General features: G+C 42.9%; 1 protein-coding gene across 2 annotated transcripts in view; it reads left to right on the top strand.

Annotated features, from left to right (window-relative positions):
- Window positions 1-18,356, top strand: part of VPS13B (vacuolar protein sorting 13 homolog B) — a 1,018,523-nt gene that overhangs the window by 917,615 nt on the left and 82,552 nt on the right. For both annotated transcript variants that reach the window (XM_038744561.1, XM_038744562.1), the window contains exon 43: window positions 11,789-11,944. In XM_038744561.1, the coding sequence (XP_038600489.1) occupies window positions 11,789-11,944 (156 nt within the window). The remainder of the gene's footprint in view (window positions 1-11,788; window positions 11,945-18,356) is intronic.

Below are 18,356 nucleotides of genomic sequence, written 5' to 3'. Positions count from 1 at the left end.
GTGCTTAGAACAGTGCTTTGCGCTTAACAAATACCATTATTATTGTTATTATTATTATTAAGATGGACGTGGTTCCTGAAAAACAGTTGCCTAACATGAGCAGCAATGACCACAAAGATTACCAGGGAAGCCACCTGCCAGGATACGGCACAGTGGCACAAAGGCAACAGCATTGGCACTGTGCTGCCATCATTGGGTACCCCATTTCGAAAAAGTCTTGTGTACTTCACAGTGTGCTGCACCCCATCCCACGTACTCTGTCATTGCACTCTGTCTCAGAGGAAGCACAATCGGTAGGGAAGAGGGAGCATAAGTTACACTGCACAAGCTACCAACATTGTAACCAATCAATTGCATTAATTGAGTGTTTTCCATGTGCAGAGCACTGTACTATGCGGCTGGGAGAGTACAATACAACAATTTGTCTGCACAGGCTTTTTGGTCCTAAAGTCTCAGAACCGAAGTCTGTCTGTCTGTCTCCCACAGGAAACTCCATCATCATCGATTATTACCCCCAGCAGTTACAGTCCAAAGTGATATTGCTGTCTTTTCTGTCACAGTCTCAAAAACCAGCCGTCTTGGAAGCATGATTAGCTGTACAAAGGCTTACATAACATTTGGATCCTTTTTCCAGTAGCACACTTTTTTTTTTAATGATATTTGGTAAGTGCTTACTCTGCGCCAGGCACTGTACTAAGCCCTGTATATCAGAAGGTCGTATTTTATGAAAAAATGCCATCTTCAAACATTGGAGCTCTGTTTTTTTACAGCCGCGAGACTTGACATTTAACTCTAGGAACTATGGAAGGGCAATTCAGTTACAGTCCATTTTATTTTCTTCTTTTTGCACTTACTGGATTTTTTTGGTTGGGTTACTTGATAGAAATGGTTTTTCTTCAGTTTCTCGGGCTTTTCTTAATTTTCAGAAAAGTGAGTTTGTGATTTTTAAACTGTATGTGCCCGGCACGCAGTAAGCGCTTAACAAATACCAAAATTATTTACTTACAAAAATGAAAAGTTTGGTCAAAGTATACGAGGCAGAATTTTGAAAGCGTAGTAAATTTGGAGTCTATTTTTAGTTATTTTTTAGAAAGATATTTTAGGGTAATGACATTGTGGGATGTTAGTTGAGGGGGTAATAATTTGCAGGGCATAAGGAGACAAGAAACAAAGATTGCCCAATTATAATTATAAAAACATTCTTAAAAGTTCATAGAAATGATTTGGTATACTGATCGTATGATCACATATTTTAAGGTATGAGAAATCTTTGTTTACTCTCACTTATTTCCTTATTTCCCAAGTTTTGGTTCCGGGTCAGCATCATCAATGGTATTTATTGAGCACTTGGGAGAGTACAATATAACAACAAAGCAAACACATTCCCTGCTCACAGCAAGCTTACAGTTTAGACGGGGCAAGAGACGTTAATATAAACAAGTAATTTATACTAGGTCATTTATACGTATGTCCATAAGTGCTGTGGAGTTGGGGGTGGGGGAGAGAATACCAAATACCCAAAGGTCACAGGACAGAGTTCCTCCTTCCTCTTTATTATAACCTCTCAGGAATCCTCTCGTTGAACAGGCCTGTGGGTGGTCCTCAGTACCTCCATCCCCAAGTCCCCGATCAGCGATTCAATTTTATTTTTACTGAAAAACTGAATCGAAACCTGCTCAATATTCCCACTTGCGTTTTTTGCTTGGAAAACATCAAGTTTAGTCAGGTTGCCGGAGAAACTCCTGGGAACTGCAAGGGTAAGAGGAGGGGGCCTGTTGGAAAAAATAAAAAATAGCCACTTGGGAAATTCCTATTGGTGTGGTCACTAAAGAAATCTGCCCTGTTGCTTAGTTTTGGTTCTAATTAAAAAACCTAAAGGAAGTTAAGTAGCCGCCCTATGTTACATATTTTTTAATGGCAAGATTAGCATTCTTCCCGATTTGACCAGAGGTGAGGAAAAGAAAAACACGTGGGCAGTAAGAGGCCTGCAAAACACAAAGAGGGTGGGACAGGAAACTGGTTAACAGAAATGGCTTTCAATCCCCAAAGCTCCCAATTGAATGAGGTTGATACCATTCCTATCATTTAAAGTGCTCATTAATAGCAAGTTCCAGAATTTTAAGTCACTTTTCTCATTTTTACTGGCCAGTTTCAGAAGTTCTTAGCAATAACAGCGACTTTCCAGCCAGCGGCAGTAAAATTTGGTTGTAGTGAATCCATGACATTCCAAAGACTGTTCAGCAACAAGAGAATTTCAGAATCCACTTGAAAAATCCAAAGGATCCGATGCAAAGACCTCCCCGACAACGCTCACTTATTGATTTTGTAAGACCCACATTTGAAAAAGAAAACCCGAATTGTCTTTCTCTCTGTTTTGAGGACTGAAATTCCATGAATTACTGAATTTGAAGTTGGGAAAGACTGTGTTCAGTCAGTGATTTTAATTGTGGAAAAGGGGAGCTGGGAGCTCCCTTGGTCTAGTGATTCCTTTCCTTTATCCTTGAGATTTCTGGAAGTAGCTATTTAGATGTTTGTGTGAGTAGGTCGAGTCTTCCAAATTCTGAATTGATGGAATAGGGGAGGGGTGGTATTACTAACTTATTTTCTTCAGTTCTCTGTGAAGTATAGCCAAATGCATCTGAATTTTCATAATTCAAAGAAAATTACTGTGCCAACATTCTGAAAACAAATGACTGCCAAATGAAACCTGACAGTGTATTCCTTGGTGACATGCAGTCTTTGAACAAGTTGCTTTTACAGGGAAGGGAGGGTTTTAAAAAACTGAACTGATATGCAAATATTAACAGTACTCGGTTTTATCTAAGTGCTAAATATTACATCTGTCTTCAGAGCACCCAGCATTTTGGAGAAAAAGTAGCCGCAGTTGACCTCTAAGTGCTTTTGCTCGTTACGTCTTTGTCATTTCCAGCTACTCTCCAAAATAAATAGCTTTTTTGTTTCTTTTAGTTTTGTATATGCAGAGTTTTATTCCCAGTTGTCACTATAAAAAGTTGAAGTGGCTCCAACCCCTGCTATTGTTTTTCTTATTCCTATAAGTAATATTTAAATATCACAGATATACTGGGTAGATGTCATAGAGCAATGTTAGGGCCATCTTTTCCCCTGAGGTTTTTTTTTTCTTAGGCTGAACTTTACAGTCCCTTTAGCGTAACTGTGTTCCAAAAATCCAAAAAGCCAGCCACGGTCAGAAAAATGGTGTCTAAAGTCGAACTGATGACACAGAAAATCCCCGTGATGATTGGGTTCTAAGACGTAAATGCTGTTGTTGTGATGGCTACTTAAAATTAATACTAAAGTCTGATGGCATATTTAAAAATCCAGACACCCAGTTTTCCTCTAACAGGAAGGTTGCGTTCTTTTGTACAAAACCCAACATTAGGGACAGTTAGCACTAATTTTACTTGTACATATTTACTATTCTATTTATTTTATTTTGTTAATATGTTTGTTTTGTTGTCTGTCTCCCCATTCTAGACTGTGAGCCCGCTGTTGGGTTGGGACCGTATCTATATGTTGCCAACTTGTACTTCCCAAACGCTTAGTACAGTGCTCTGCACACAGCGCTCAATAAATACGATTGAATGAATATGATTGAATGAATGAATTTCATTCAATCATATTTATTGAGCACTTACTGTGTGCAGAGCACTGTACTAAGCACTTGGGAAGTACAGGTTGGCAACATAAAGAGACAGTCCCTACCCAACAATGGGCTCACAGTCTAGAAGCGGGAGACAGACAACAAAATAAAACATGTAGAGTGGTGTCAAGTCGTCAGAACAAGTAGAGTTAAAGCTAGGTGCACATCGTTAACAAAATAAGTAGAATGGTAAATATGTACAAGTAAAATAAATAGAGTGATAAATCTGTACAAACATATATACAGGTGCTCTGGGGAGGGGAAGGAGGGAGGGTGGGGGTGATGGGGAGGAGGAGAGGAAAAATGGGGCTCAGCCTGGGAAGGCCTCTTGGAGGAGGTGAGCTCTCAGTAGGACTTTGAAGGGAGGAAGAGGGCTAGCTTGGCGGATGTGTGGAGGGAGGGCATTCCAAAGCCACGGGAAGGACGTGGGCTGGGGGTCGATGGCGGGACAGGTGAGAACGGGGACAGTGAGGAGGTTAGCGGTGGCAGAGGAGCAGAGGGTGCGGGCTGGGCTGGAGGAGGAGAGAAGGGAGGTGAGTTAGGAGGGGGCGAGGTGGTGGACAGCCTTGAAGCCGAGAGTGAGGAGTTTTTGCTTGTTGCGTAGGTTGACTAGTAGCCACTGGAGGTTTTTGAGGAGGGGAGTAACATGCCCAGGGCGTTTATTTATTGAGTGTGTATACTGTGTGTAGAGCACTGTAGTTGGTGCTTGGGAAAGAATAATGCACAGATTGATAAACACAATCCCTGCCCACAAGGAGCTTACAGTCTACGGGGAAGACAGAAATAAAATGAATTAAAGATAGGGGAAATGTTAGAGGCTAAGACTGTGTACATAAGTGCTGTAGGGCAGGGGTAAATATCAAAGTGCAGAAGAGGTACACAGCCAATTGCGTAGGTGATGCAGAAAACAGGGCAGATGGGGGAAAGAGGGCCTAGTCAAGGAAGGTTTGGAGGGTTTTGAAAGTGGGGAGAGTAGTGGTCTGTTAACTGTGATGGAGGAGGGTGTTCCAGGCCAGAGGCAGAGCGTTGGTGAGGGGTTGGCGGCAAGTTAGACGAGATCGAGGTAGAGTGAGTAGGTTGGTGTTAGAGGAGCAGAGTGTGCGAGCTGGGTTGTAATAGGAAATCAGCCAAGTGAGGTAGGAGGGAGAGAGCTGATTAAGTGCTCTAAAGCTGAGGGTAGGTTACCAAGGTGGATGGGCATATTTCACGCTGCTGCCCGGATCATCTTTGTGCAGAAACGCTCTGGGCATGTTACTCCCCTCCTCAAAAATCTCCAGTGGCTACCTGTCGACCTACGCATCAAACAAAAACTCCTTACTCTCGACTTCAAGGCGCTCCATCCCCCTGCCCCCTCCTACCTCACCTCCCTTCTCTCCTTCTCCAGCCCAGCCCGCACCCTCTGCTCCTCTGCCACCGCTAACCTCCTCACTGGGCCCCGTTCTCACCTGTCCCACCATCGACCCCCAGCCCACGTCCTTCCCCTGGCCTTGGAATGCCCTCCCTCCACACATCCGCCAAGCTAGCCCTCTTCTTCCCTTCAAAGTCCTACTGAGAGCTCACCTCCTCCAAGAGGCCTTCCCAGGCTGAGCCCCCTTTTACCTCTTCTCCTCCCCATCCCCTGCCCTACCTCCTTCCCCTCCCCAGAGCACCTGTATATATGTTTGTACAGATTTATCACTCTATTTTACTTGTACATATTTACTATTCTATTTATTTTGTTAACAATCATCATCAATCGTATTTATTGAGCGCTTACTATGTGCAGAGCACTGTGCATCTAGCTTTAATTCTATTTGTTCTGATGACTTGACACCCGTCTACATGTTTTATTTTGTTGTCTGTCTCCCCCTTCTAGACTGTGATCCCATTGTTGGGTAGGGGCTGTCTCTTTATGTTGCCAACTTGTACTTCCCAAATGCTTATTACAGCGCTCTGCACATAGTAAGCGCTCCATAAATATGATTGAATGATTGAATGAATGAATGGGCAACCAGTGATAGTTTTTGAGGAGAGCTGAGATAATGGACCAGTTTTTCAGAAAAAATGATCTGGGCAATAAAGTATGGACTGGAGAAAGGAGGTCGGCAAGGAGGGTGATACAGTTGTCAAAGCAGGAAATGAGTGCTTGGATCAGCATAGTAGCAGTTTGGAGGGAGAGGAGAGGGCAAATTCTAGAGTTGTTGTGAAGATAGAACTGGTAGGATTTCATGACAGACTGAATGTGTGGGTTGAACGAGAGCATTCACCCATTACGATGCCACACTCGTGCTCACCGATGGGCTTTTTTGGACATGAAATGTGTATACAAACCGACTCATGCTGTGATATGAACGTTCCCTAATTTTTTTAAATGGTATTTAAGTTCTTACTGTGTGCCAGGCACGGTACTAAGCACCAGGGTAGATACAAGATAATCAGTTTGGACACAGTCTGTGTCCCAAATGGGACTCACGGTCTTAATCCCCATTTTACAGATGAGGTAACTGGGGCACAGAGAAGTTAAGTGACTTGCCCAAGGTCACATAGCAAACAAGTGGAGAAGTCGGGATTAGAACTCAGGTCCTTCTGACTCAAAGGTCTGTGCTTTACCTGTTAGGCCACACTGCTTCCTCAGATTCCCAAATAACATTCTAGCCAGATTCAGTAGGGAAAACACGCATTATGACAGAACAGCGTATGCACACCACTGATTGATTTGTTTCTACCCCAGGGTTTAATTCAGTGCTTGGTGCACATAGAAAGTGCTAATGTATACCACAATCATCATTATTCCTACTTAATAAGTAATCATAAATAATTATTAATGATAATAACCATCTGGAGCAGCAGTGTGATAACAATAATAATAATGATGATGATGGTATTTGTTAAGTGCTTACTATGTGCAAAGCACTCTTCTAAGCACTGGGGGGGAAGCGAGGTGATGAGGTTGTCCCATGTGGGGCTCACAGTCTTCATCCCCATTTTACAGATGAGGGAGCTGAGGCACAGAGAAGTGAAGTGGCTTGCCCAAGGTCACACAGCTGACAAGAGTCAGGATTTGAACCCATGACCTCTGACTCCAAAGCCCGAGCTCTTTCTGCTTCTCTGATAGTAAGATAGTAATAACTATAGGTATTCCAGAGCACCTCCCCATAAACCACTCCATTCATTCATTCAATCGTATTTATTGAGAGCTTACTGTGTGCAGAACACTGTACTAAGCACTTGGGAAGTCCAAGTTGGCAACATATAGAGATGGTCCCTACCCAACAACGGGCTCACAGTCTAGAAGAGGGAGACAGAACAAAATAAAACATCAATCAATCAATCAATCGTATTTATTGAGCGCTTACTATGTGCAGAGCACTGTACTAAGCGCTTGGGAAGTACAAATTGGCAACATAGAGACAGTCCCTACCCAACAGTGGGCTCACAGTCTAAAAGGGGGAGACAGAGAACAGAACCAAACATACCAACAAAATAAAATAAATAGGATAGAAATGTACAAGTAAAATAAATAAATAAATAGAGTAATAAATATGTACAAACATATATGTGGACAGGTGTCAAGTTGTCAGAACAAATAGAATTAAAGCTCACATCTGCCTGTAGTGTAGCACTGCTGCCCACTCTAGGGACAACTCCAGCCTGGTCATGGAGTCTTCCCGCCGACACTTCAGTCCTAACTTGTCCAAAACAGAACTCCTCAACTTCCCACACAAACCCTGTCCTCCCTGTGACCTCCCTATCACTGTAGACAGCACCACTAGGATATCCTCCTTGCCTCACAGGCCTATAATTTTGATACCATCTTCCCTTCACCTCTTTCATTCAGCCCACACATTCAATATGTCAACAAATCCTGTCAGTTTCTACCTTCCCAATATCTCTAGAATCCTCCCCCTCTTCTCCATCTCAACTGCTACTGTGCTCATCCAAGCATGTGGTGTATCCCGCCTCAACTACCATGTCAGCCTCCTCGCGGATCTTCCTGCCTCTAGCCTCTCCCCACTCCAGTCCATACTTCACTTGGCTGCCCAGATCATTTTTCTAAAAAACTGTTCCGCACACATCTCCCCACTCCTCAGAAACCTCCAGTAGTTGTCCGTCCATCTCCGCATCAAACCGAAATTCCTGACCATCGCTGTGAGTAGGGATTGTGCCTACCAACTCTATTGTACTCTTCCAAGCATTTAGTAGAGCAGTCTGGGCACAGTAAGCACTCAATAAATACGTTTGATTAATTGATTAACTGAAAACTGTGTTGCTGTAGGAAGAGGGAAAACTGTGGTCATCACCCTTGCAGACCATTTTGATTGGAGTCAGAATCCCCCCTCAGGTACTTGGCTTTCCTTATTGTTATTAATGCATTTGTTCATCACTCACTATGTGTCAAGCATTGCTCTATGCGCTGGGGTAGATGCAAGTTAATCAAATTGGATAGTCCCTGTCCCAGGTGGGGCTCACAATTTAAGTAGAAGGGAAAACAGGTATGGAATCCCCATTTTCAGTTGTGGAAACTGAGGCACAGAGAAGCTAAGTGACTAGCTTAGGTCCTATGACTCTCAGGCCTGTGCTCTTTCCACTAAGTCATGCTTCTTCCAGGCTGCTTTCCTGCCTCCATCAAACTGCACTGTCTCCTAAGAGAACCCAAATCCAACCAGAATAGTTTCTTTTCACTCTTCTTCCTTGGGCTTACATCTAAAAGAGTGCTTAAGGTGGTTTTCTACAAATTGTTGAAAAACTTTTAGTAGGAATGCGTGGAGCAGAAAAGGAGGTTCTGCTTTGAGTTTTTGATGAGGGAAGAGTTAATAGGAGAAAACATTGAAAAAATGGGTGCAGTGAAAGATTTCTAGGAAGTTCTTTTTATAAAATACACAAAATTATGTGAAAGTAAGTACTTTAAATGTGTTCCAAAGGAGTAAATTATACCCAAATTCAGTTAAACTTATTTTCTTGAATGTTATAAACAGTGTCAGACTAGATAATAATGATGGTATTTGTTAAGCACTTACTCTGTGCTGAGCACTGTTCTAAGCACTGGATGTTGCAGGGTTTGGAAGAAAGTCTGTAAAGAAACTCAAGTGCTTCCAACTTGGGTTCATCGTTTCTTCTTTGTCAGTCCTGAAAAGATGTCCCAGCTTGTTTTGAGGCAGATGTTTTTCTGACTGGTGTGATTCACCATCCCTTAACCAACCAGGTCATTACAGATCCACTAACTGTAGGACCTACAGGACTTTGTTCCCTTAAACCTGGGAATCTTTTACGTTCAATATAGTACAAACCCACCTGACTGACATATAAATTGCAAAAAAGCCTATTTCTCCATTAAAATTGATTAAAATCTCCTAATATCTTTGCTCCATATACATGTGGGCACTCATAAGTACACACCTATACATACCCAAGCCCCTCCTCCATATCCTGCACACCATTTACATTGTCTTAGCATAAAATATTCGGTGAAGGGGAAAAGAATGTAGTGTGCATGGCATTGCACATTCCTCATAATACCCACATGTAAAGGCTCTGAATTAGTGGGGCTTTCAGTGTGTGTTCACATGCAGATGAAAAGTCACAATGCCCTGGTGAATCAATTTAGATGAATCGAACACTTACTCTTTCAGTGCACTGAACTAAGTTCTTGGGAGCGTACAGTAGAGTTATTAGACATGATTCCTGCCCTCAAGGAGTTTACAACCTACTAGGGGAGACAGACAATAAAATAAGTTACAGGTAGAGAAGCAACAGAGGTTAAAGTTATAAACTGAAGTATATAGAGGAAAGCAGAGTGTGGTGTCTTTAGTGGGAGAGAAACAAAGATGAGTAGTGAGGAGAGAAGGTTGATTAAGTGGCTGACAGGAAAGCAACAGAGGTTAAAGTTATCAACTGAAGTATATAGAGGAAAGCAGAGTGTGGTGTCTTTAGTGGGAGAGAAACAAAGATGAGTAGTGAGGAGAGAAGGTTGATTAAGTGACTGATCAGGAATGAGAAGATACATTCCAGGTGGCTTTATTACAGTACTTGGAGTTACTGTAAACAGCCCTTTTTACTGTCCTCAGAACCCAGGCTGAGGAATTGTTTATCGAAGAGCCTTCACATTGAGAATTATCTTTCCCTCTTGATGGTTTTCGGTTTTTATGGAATTTGTAAAGCACTTACTACGTGCTAGGCACTGTACTAGCATTGGGTAGACACAAGACAATCGGGTTGGTCACAGTCATGCTCCACCTGAGGCTCACAGTCTTAATCCCCATTTCACAGATGAGATAACTGAGCCGCAGAGACTTGCCCATGGTCACCCAGCAGACAAGTGGCAGAGCTGGGATAAGAACCCAGCTCCTTCTGTCTCCCAGGCCTGCCATGAGGCCACACTGCTTCTTCCCAGTTCAGTGAGATCCTCGTTTTCAGGTGGTCAAAACTTCATGGAATAGACAATTACCCTGCAGTGAGGATGTTAGATCATCAGTGATATGGTAAATGTTTCTAGAGGTTTTTGCCCTCCTTCCCTCCCCTTCTGCTGGCACTGTCTCACCCCCATTTTTTGCCATACACTAGCTCCCTTCATTTGTGAACCTTCAGAAAGTTTTTGCATTTAAGGGCAGCAGTCATTTTTAGTCAGGATCATCCACTTCTGCACCAGAAGCTCCTTATCGTCGGCTTTAAAGTACTTAATCACCTTCCCACCCTCCTACCTTACCTCACTGCTGTCCTAACTACATCCCAGCCCATTCATTTTGCTTCTATAATACCATCACTGTACCTCAATCTCGTCTATCTCGCCGCCGACCACTCATCCCATGTTCTGCCTCTGGCCTGGAATGCCCTTCCTCCTCATATCCGACAAACAATTACACTCCCCCCATCAAAGCCTTATTGAAGACACATCTCCTCTAAGAGGCCTTCCCCAATTAGGGCCTCACTTCCTCTTTTCCTACTCCCTTCTGCATCACCTTTCCACTTGGATTTGCGCTCTTTATTTATTAATGGGAGAAAACACTGAAAAAATGGGTGCAGTGAAAGATTTCTAGGAAGTTCTTTTTATAAAATACACAAAACTATAGATTTCTAAGCCCCACAGCACTAAAGTGCATATCCATAAAGTATTTATTTATATTAATGTCTGTCTTCCCCTCTAGACTGTAAGTTTACAGTGTTCTGAACACAGTAAGGGCTCAATAAACACAATTATTGATCTCATTGACTGCCCTACTTCTTTTTATGAAAACATTAAATACCCCCTTGGAGCTTGGAACTTGAGACTTGGCAACAATTGGAAGTGGTAATACATACTGTGAGTAATGGAGAAAGTAAAAATGTTATCATATTGTTTGATCTCCTGGATTCTTCTTTTATCTACATAATATCTTTTGTGGCTTTTTGAGATTGAGGTACAGTGATGGCATTATAGGAGCAAAGTGAACAGGCATTTTGTATCCTCAAAAGTACAGTAGGACTTTCTCAACTGACCATATTGCACCCATTTGGAGTCCAGAATATCTCAAAATTATAATTAGAATCAATTACTTGGCAGTAGAAGAGAATAAACTGAAGGGCATCATCATCATCATCAATCGTATTTATTGAGCACTTACTGTGTGCAGAGCACTGTACTAAGCGCTTGGGAAGTACAAGTTGGCAACATATAGAAACAGTCTCTACCCAACAGTGGGCTCACAGTCTAAAAGGGGGAGACAGAGAACAAAACCAAACATACTAACAAAATAAATAGAATAGATATGTACAAGTAAAATAAATAAATAAATAGAATAACAAATATGTACAAACATTTATACATATATACAGGTCATGACCAATTTCCTTAGATCTGCTATTCCAGTTTTTGTATCTGGTAGATGACCTTTCTCAGAAGCTCACACCAGACCCTTTACCATTGAAGAACACAGTTATTTTGAAGAAGCTTTCTAATGTAATCTGGAAAACTGCATTGCATTTCTACTGTGTAGTATACTTGTTATTCTTGGTATGGTTGATAATTGAAAGGTGAATGACTAATAAAGGTTAGAAAGAAAATAGATTCTGAGCTTTCCAAATAAAGTAGGTTTTGCACCAATGTGACTTTCAGTTCATTACAAGAATTTTAGCAGCAGTTTGGCATCAAGATGATTTTTTTTTTCTTTCCAGCTGTTACACATCTGCATTGAAGGTTGGGGAAACTGGCGCTGGTCAGAGCCATTCAGCGTGGACAGTGCTGGAACTTTTCTCAGAACGATTCAATACAAAGGCCGGACAGCTTCACTCATTATTAAAGTTCAACAGATCAATGGAGTGCAGAAACAAGTAAGTGCTCTCATGTACTCTGTTACAGCCAACCTATAATTATAGATTCTGATGTAATTAAAGCATAACCCTTGAGAAGCAGCGTGGCTCATCATCAATCATATTTATTGAGCGCTTACTATGTGCAGAGCACTGTACTAAGCGCTAGCACTGTACTAAGCTCAGTGGAAAGAGCACGAGCCTTGGAATCAGAGGTCAGGGGTTCAAATCCCAGCTCTGCCACTTGTCAGCTGTGTGACTTTGGGCAAGTCACTTCTCTGTGCCTCAGTTACCTCATCTGTAAAATGGGGATTAAGACTGTGAGCGCCCTGTGGGACAACCTGATCACCTTTTAACCTCCCCAGCGCTTAGAACAGTGCTTAACACATAGTAAGCGATTTATAAATGCCATCATTATTATTATTATTATAACCCAAGAACCTGAAAAATTCAGGTGATCCCAAATTTCATGCCAGCCATTGGTTACAGCACCAGTCGTGCCACGAGAAGCAGCTTGGCGTAGTGGATAGACCCTGGACTTGAGAGTCAGAAAGTAGTAGGTTCTAATCCCGGCTCTGCCACTTATCTGCTTTGTGGCCCTGGGTAGGTCACTTAACTTCCCTGTATCTAAGTTACCTCACCCGTAAAATGGGGATTAAGACTGTGAGCCCCATGTGGGACATGGGCTCTGTCCAACCTGATTTGCTTTTATCTACCACAGTGCTTAATACACTACCTAAGAGAAGCAACATGGCTCAATGGAAAGAGCACGGGCTTTGGGGTCAGAGGTCATGGGTTCAAATCCCAGCTCCGCCAGTTGTCAGCTGTGTGACTTTGGGCAAGTCACTTCTCTGGGCCTCAGTTCCCTCATCTGTAAAATGGGGATTAAGACGTGAGCCCCCTGTGGGACAACCTGATCACCTTGTAACCTCCCCAGCGCTTAGAACAGTGCTCCGCATATACTAAGCGCTTAATAAATGCCATTTTTTTTACCTGGCACATAGTAAGCACTTAACAAATTCCATAATAATAATAATAGTTATTATTATATACTTTCTATATGTACTCTCTGGGTAGTCAACAGCTACAAATGGCCCAAGGCCAATGGATTATTTGAAGAGAATATTTTCTAGTCTAAAATTACTCTGAGGTTGCAGTATATTCATGAGGTAAATCTCATGCTTGATTCCAAGCCAGTTGTCTGCAGTCAATCAGTCAATCACTGGTATTTATTGAATGCTTGCAGAGCACTGTACTAAGTGCTTGGGAGAGTACAGTACAACAGAATGAACAGACATGGTCCCTGCCCATAATGAGCTTACAGTCACGGTGAGAGTTTCTGAAAACATATACATGTACATATACATGTTTTTACATGTACATATACTAGCCCCCGATTTCACCCACATTGTTATAGTGGCACTACTTGGCCGAATGAAAGGCTTCCCCTCAGATCTCTAAGGCCAGTTTCTTTGTCCTGCCAAAGCATTGCATATCTGTGTCACAACCTACTTGGGTTGGACTGTCCCCACCTCTCCCCTACTGGAAAGGGGAAAGAGAAAATTGAAATGAGGAACCACTTCTTATGGCCATTTGGATTTCTAAAAAGATCCACATTAAAAAGCATATTAAAAAAAGAAGAAATTACACCTTTCTAGGCTCCTGCTTGGGGTTCTGAGCTAAATCAGAATCAATCAATCAATCAATCATATTGAGCGCTTCCTGTGTGCAGAGCACTGTACTAAGCGCTTGGGAAGTACAATTTGGCAACATATAGAGGCAGTCCCTACCCAACAGTGGGCTCACAGTCTAAAAGGGGGAGAATCATCTCAGTTTGAGAAACCCTGCCCTTTGGCAGAGACTAACCTGGGTTTTGGGGTTTTTTTATGGTATTCGTTAAGCACTTCATCATCATCATCATCATCAATCGTATTTATTGAGCGCTTACTATGTGCAGAGCACTGTACTAAGCACTTGGGAAGTACAAATTGGCAACATATAGAGACAGTCCCTACCCAACAGTGGGCTCACAGTCTAAAAGGGGGAGACAGAGAACTTCCTGCGTGCCAGGCATTTTACTAAGCACCGGGGTAGATACAAGATAATCAGATTGGACACAGTCCATGTCCCACATGGAGTTCACAGTCTTAATCCCCATTTTACACATGAGGTAATTGAGGCACAGAAAAGTTAAGTGACTTGCCCAAGATCACACAGCCACAGACAAGTGGCAGAGCCGGAATTTGAAGGAATCAGAAGGACTCCCAGACCGCCCAAGAGTTTGAGGGAGTGCCATTGGCTGACCCCAAAAGTAGCACCTCCTCCAGACCTCACCGAACTGCCACAAATTGGGATACTGTGAACCTGGTGTTCTTCCTAAAACCACTGCCGCAAAGCAGCTGTCCCAGCATGGCTGGCTATTAAAGGGAACACTTTCAATTGTGGGGAATGGGCAGCGGGAGAGAGAAGTTTGAACACCCTGGAGTTCACCCCAGGACAAGCGAGGGTTGATCCTTCGCCATCCATTCAGCCTCAACCTCCACCTTGGCCCACTCTCAGCTCTCATATGAGTAGCAGCATTGCCTAATGGATAGAGTATGGATTTGGGAGTCAGGAGGACCTCACTTCTATTCCCAGCTCTGCCACTTGTCGGCTGAGTGACCTTAGGTAAGTCACTTAACTGGGCCTCAGTTATCTGTAAAATAGGGATTAAGCGTGTGCACTCCATATGGGACAGGGACCATGTCCAACCTGATTAACTTGTATCTGCCCTAGAACTTACAACAGTGCTTGGCACGTAGTAAGCACTTAATAAGTACCATAATTATTATTAGCGAGAAGCAGCATGACTTACTAGGTAGAGCACGAACATGGGAGCGAGAAGGGCCTGGGGTTCTAGTCCCAGTTCCACCACTTGTCTGTTATGTGACCTTGAGCAAGTCATTAACTGCTCAGTGCCTGAGTTACCTCACCTGTAAAATGGGCATTAGGACCGTGAGCCCCATATGGGACATGGACCGTGTCCAACCTGCTTAGTTTATATCTACCCCAGTGCTTAGTACATTGCCTGGCACATTGTAAAAGCTTGATAAATACAATAAAAAAACAAACAAACCAAATATGACCCACCCAGACGAGGAATCTTGAGTTCTCCATTGGGGAAGTCATTAACCTTCCCAGACTGAGCCCCCTCCTTCCTCTCCTCCTCCTCCCCCTCCCCATCCCTCCCACCTTACCTCCTTCCCCTCCCCACAGCACCTGTATACATGTATATATGTTTGTACATATTACTGTATTTATTTTACTTGTCCATACTTACTATTCTATTTATTTTATTTTGTTAATATGTTTTGTTCTGTTGTCTGTCTCCCCCTTCTAGACTGTGAACCCGCTGTTGGGTAGGGACCGTCTCTATATGTTGCCAACTTGTGCTTCCTAAGTGCTTACTCTAGTGCTCTGCACACAGTAAGCGCTCAATAAATACGATTGAATGAATGAATGAATTAACCTTGGGCAAGCCACTTAACTTCTCTGGGCATCAGTTACCTCATCTGTAAAATGGGGATTAAGACTGTGAGCCACACATGGGACAGCCTACTTACCTTGTATCTACCCCAGTGCTTAGAACAGTGCTTGGCACATAGTAAGTGCTTAAATGCCATCATTAGTATTAAGCCAACAGTGAATAGAAAGGGGAGGAGGTTGGTTTGGGTTTAAGACAGTTTGGGGAAAAGATTAAATGGAAAGTCGGAAATTTCTGGGGAGCAAAGGTGACCGTGACATGTTTACTCAGTGGGGTGCTGCTTTGCTGCAGGGTGTCACTATGATTGAGGGGAAGAGGGACATGCCCACTAGCCCTCTTCCTCCCCACACCCCGATGCCCCACAGCCAACTTTGGAAGAAAAAGCCCCTGGGAAAGAGTGGAGAAGGAAGCGGGGAGGAGACACACATCAGAAAACAGTCCTTAAGACTGTAAGCTTGTAGTGAGCAGGAAATGTGTCTGTTATATTGTAATCTTCCAAGCACTTAGTACAGTGCTCTGCACATAATAAGCGCTTAGGAAATACGGTTGACTCACTGACTGACTGAAACGCTCCTTATTCCCCCTAAACAAAAGACCAGCCAAGCCTCCCAGAGACCCCTTCCATCTCTGCCATCACTCTGGCTGGTGGCATCATAATGATGCCATTTTGCAGCCCAGCACACGACGTCATCTGCGCCCAAGGTCAAGAGAGGGAGCGGCAGCATTAACCAATGCGGCTCTGCCCTTTGGGTGTCGACTACAACGGGAGAATTTCATTACAGAGAAGCAGCGTGGCTCAGTGGAAAGAGCACGGGCTTTGGAGTCAGAGGTCATGGGTTCGAATCCCGCCTCCACCACATCTGCTGTGTGACCTTGGGCAAGTCACTTAACTTCTCTGAGCCTCAGTGACCTCATCTGTAAAATGGGGATTAAGACTGGGAGCCCCCCGTGGGACAACATGATCACCTTGTATACCCACCAGCGCTTAGAACAGTGCTCTTCACATAGTAAGCGCTTAACAAATGCCATCATTAATAATAATAATATTATATAATATATATTAATAATAATAATATATTAATAATAATAATATTATCAATGCAGAGAAAACATACGAGGGAGATGAAGACCTGGAAGAAGCAACGTGGCCTAGAGGAAGGACCATAGGCCTGGGAGTCAGAGGACCTGGGTTCTAATCCCGGCTCCACCACTTGTCTGCTGTGTGACCTTGGGCAAATCACTTCACTTCTCTGTGCCTCGGTTTCCTTACGCAAAATGGGGTTTCAACCTTCCTCCCTTTCATTCATTCATTCAGTCGTATTTATTGAGCGCTTACTGTGTGCAGGACACTGTACTAAGCGCTTGAGAAGTCCAAGTTGGCAACATATAGAGACAGTCCCTACCCAACAGCGGGCTCACAGTCTAGTGGGCTTAAACAATCAATCAATTGTATTTATTGAGTGCTTACTGTGTGCAGAGCACTGTACTAAGCGCTTGGGAAGTACAAGTTGGCAACATATAGAGACGGTCCCTACCCAACAGTGGGCTCACAGTCTAAAAGTCCCTCTGATTAAAACTGTGAACTTCCTGTGGGACAAGTACTGATTGATCCGTATCTACCCCATTGCTTAGAACAGTGCTTGACAATGTAGTAAGCACTTAACAAGGAGAGAGAGAGAGAGAGAGAGAGAGAGAGAAAGAAAGAAAGAATCAATCAATCAATCGTATTTATTGAGCGCTTACTATGTGCAGAGCACTGTACTAAGCAAAGAAAGAAAGAAAGAAAGAATACAATGCCAATCAGACAGCTTCCCGGATAACCCCGAAGCCCCAGAAAAGAACATGATCCCGAAAGGAAAAATTCACCTTTGTATGCCCTGTTTCTGAGTCAATGCAGACTTATTACAACATGAACAGTTTTACATTCCCCTTTTTTGGTTTAAGTGAAAACATAGCGGGATATGTATGCGCTCCAAAGAAACATCTGTGTTCAGGATGGGGTCTTTTTGGGGGGTGTTTGGGGGGTGGGGTGGGTATTGGGAGGGCCGGGGGGACCTGCTGTAGGTTTTATCCCATTCAGACATGACCGTTAAGGTCTTGCTAAAGATAATGATGATAGCTTCAACCTTGTCCCCACTTCCTTTACTAGAGCTAGGAATGAGCATCAGAATTTACTGATTTGACTTTCACCTCTTCACCGTGTCACCTAGCTTTCTGAAAGAGGTGCTAATGAGCTGTGCAATGACATAAAAGGCCTAGGCCTGTGGGAGCAGCAAAGAATAACTGGAAACCTGGGTAATCGAGACATGATTAACAAATTTAAAGAATGATTTTCTCAAAATGATGTGAAATCTAGCCACATGAAAGCGTTATGCCTCTCGCACCTTACTCTTAGAGGTGTGGCTGTCCAGGAACCCTTTTTCAGGACAATTTTAATAAGTGCAGTAAGAAAATCACTCCGACTGATAATGTCAGCCTTCGGCACATACTTTTACGCATTTTATAAAGCTTCCTTGGGCTTTTTTTGAAGTTATAATAATTTAAAGGAAATAATGCCCAATACCCTCTCTTCTAATAAAGTGAAATTTTTTTAAGTACATTTTTTAAGTTGAATGCACCTAAAAAAAAGTTGATGGGAAAAAATAGGAAATGTTAAAACCTGACAAATATATTGGCTGCACAGTCAATAATTCGATGTGCCGTGAACAGTTTCAGTGTATACTCATTCAGTAATATTTATTGAGTGCTGACTGTGTGCAAAACACTGTACTAAGTGCTTGGGAGAGTACAATGCAACAACAGACACAGTCCCTGCCCACAGCCAGCTCACAGTCTACAGTGGGACACAGATATTAGTATACATAAATAAATAAATTACAGATACATAGGTAATGTGCTGTGGGAATGGAA

Source organism: Tachyglossus aculeatus, chromosome 4, assembly GCF_015852505.1.
Source record: "Tachyglossus aculeatus isolate mTacAcu1 chromosome 4, mTacAcu1.pri, whole genome shotgun sequence".
In the NCBI taxonomy this organism is placed as follows: domain Eukaryota; kingdom Metazoa; phylum Chordata; class Mammalia; order Monotremata; family Tachyglossidae; genus Tachyglossus; species Tachyglossus aculeatus.
Note: the sequence above shows the minus strand (reverse complement) of the source record. Positions and strands in the feature narration are given on the sequence as shown.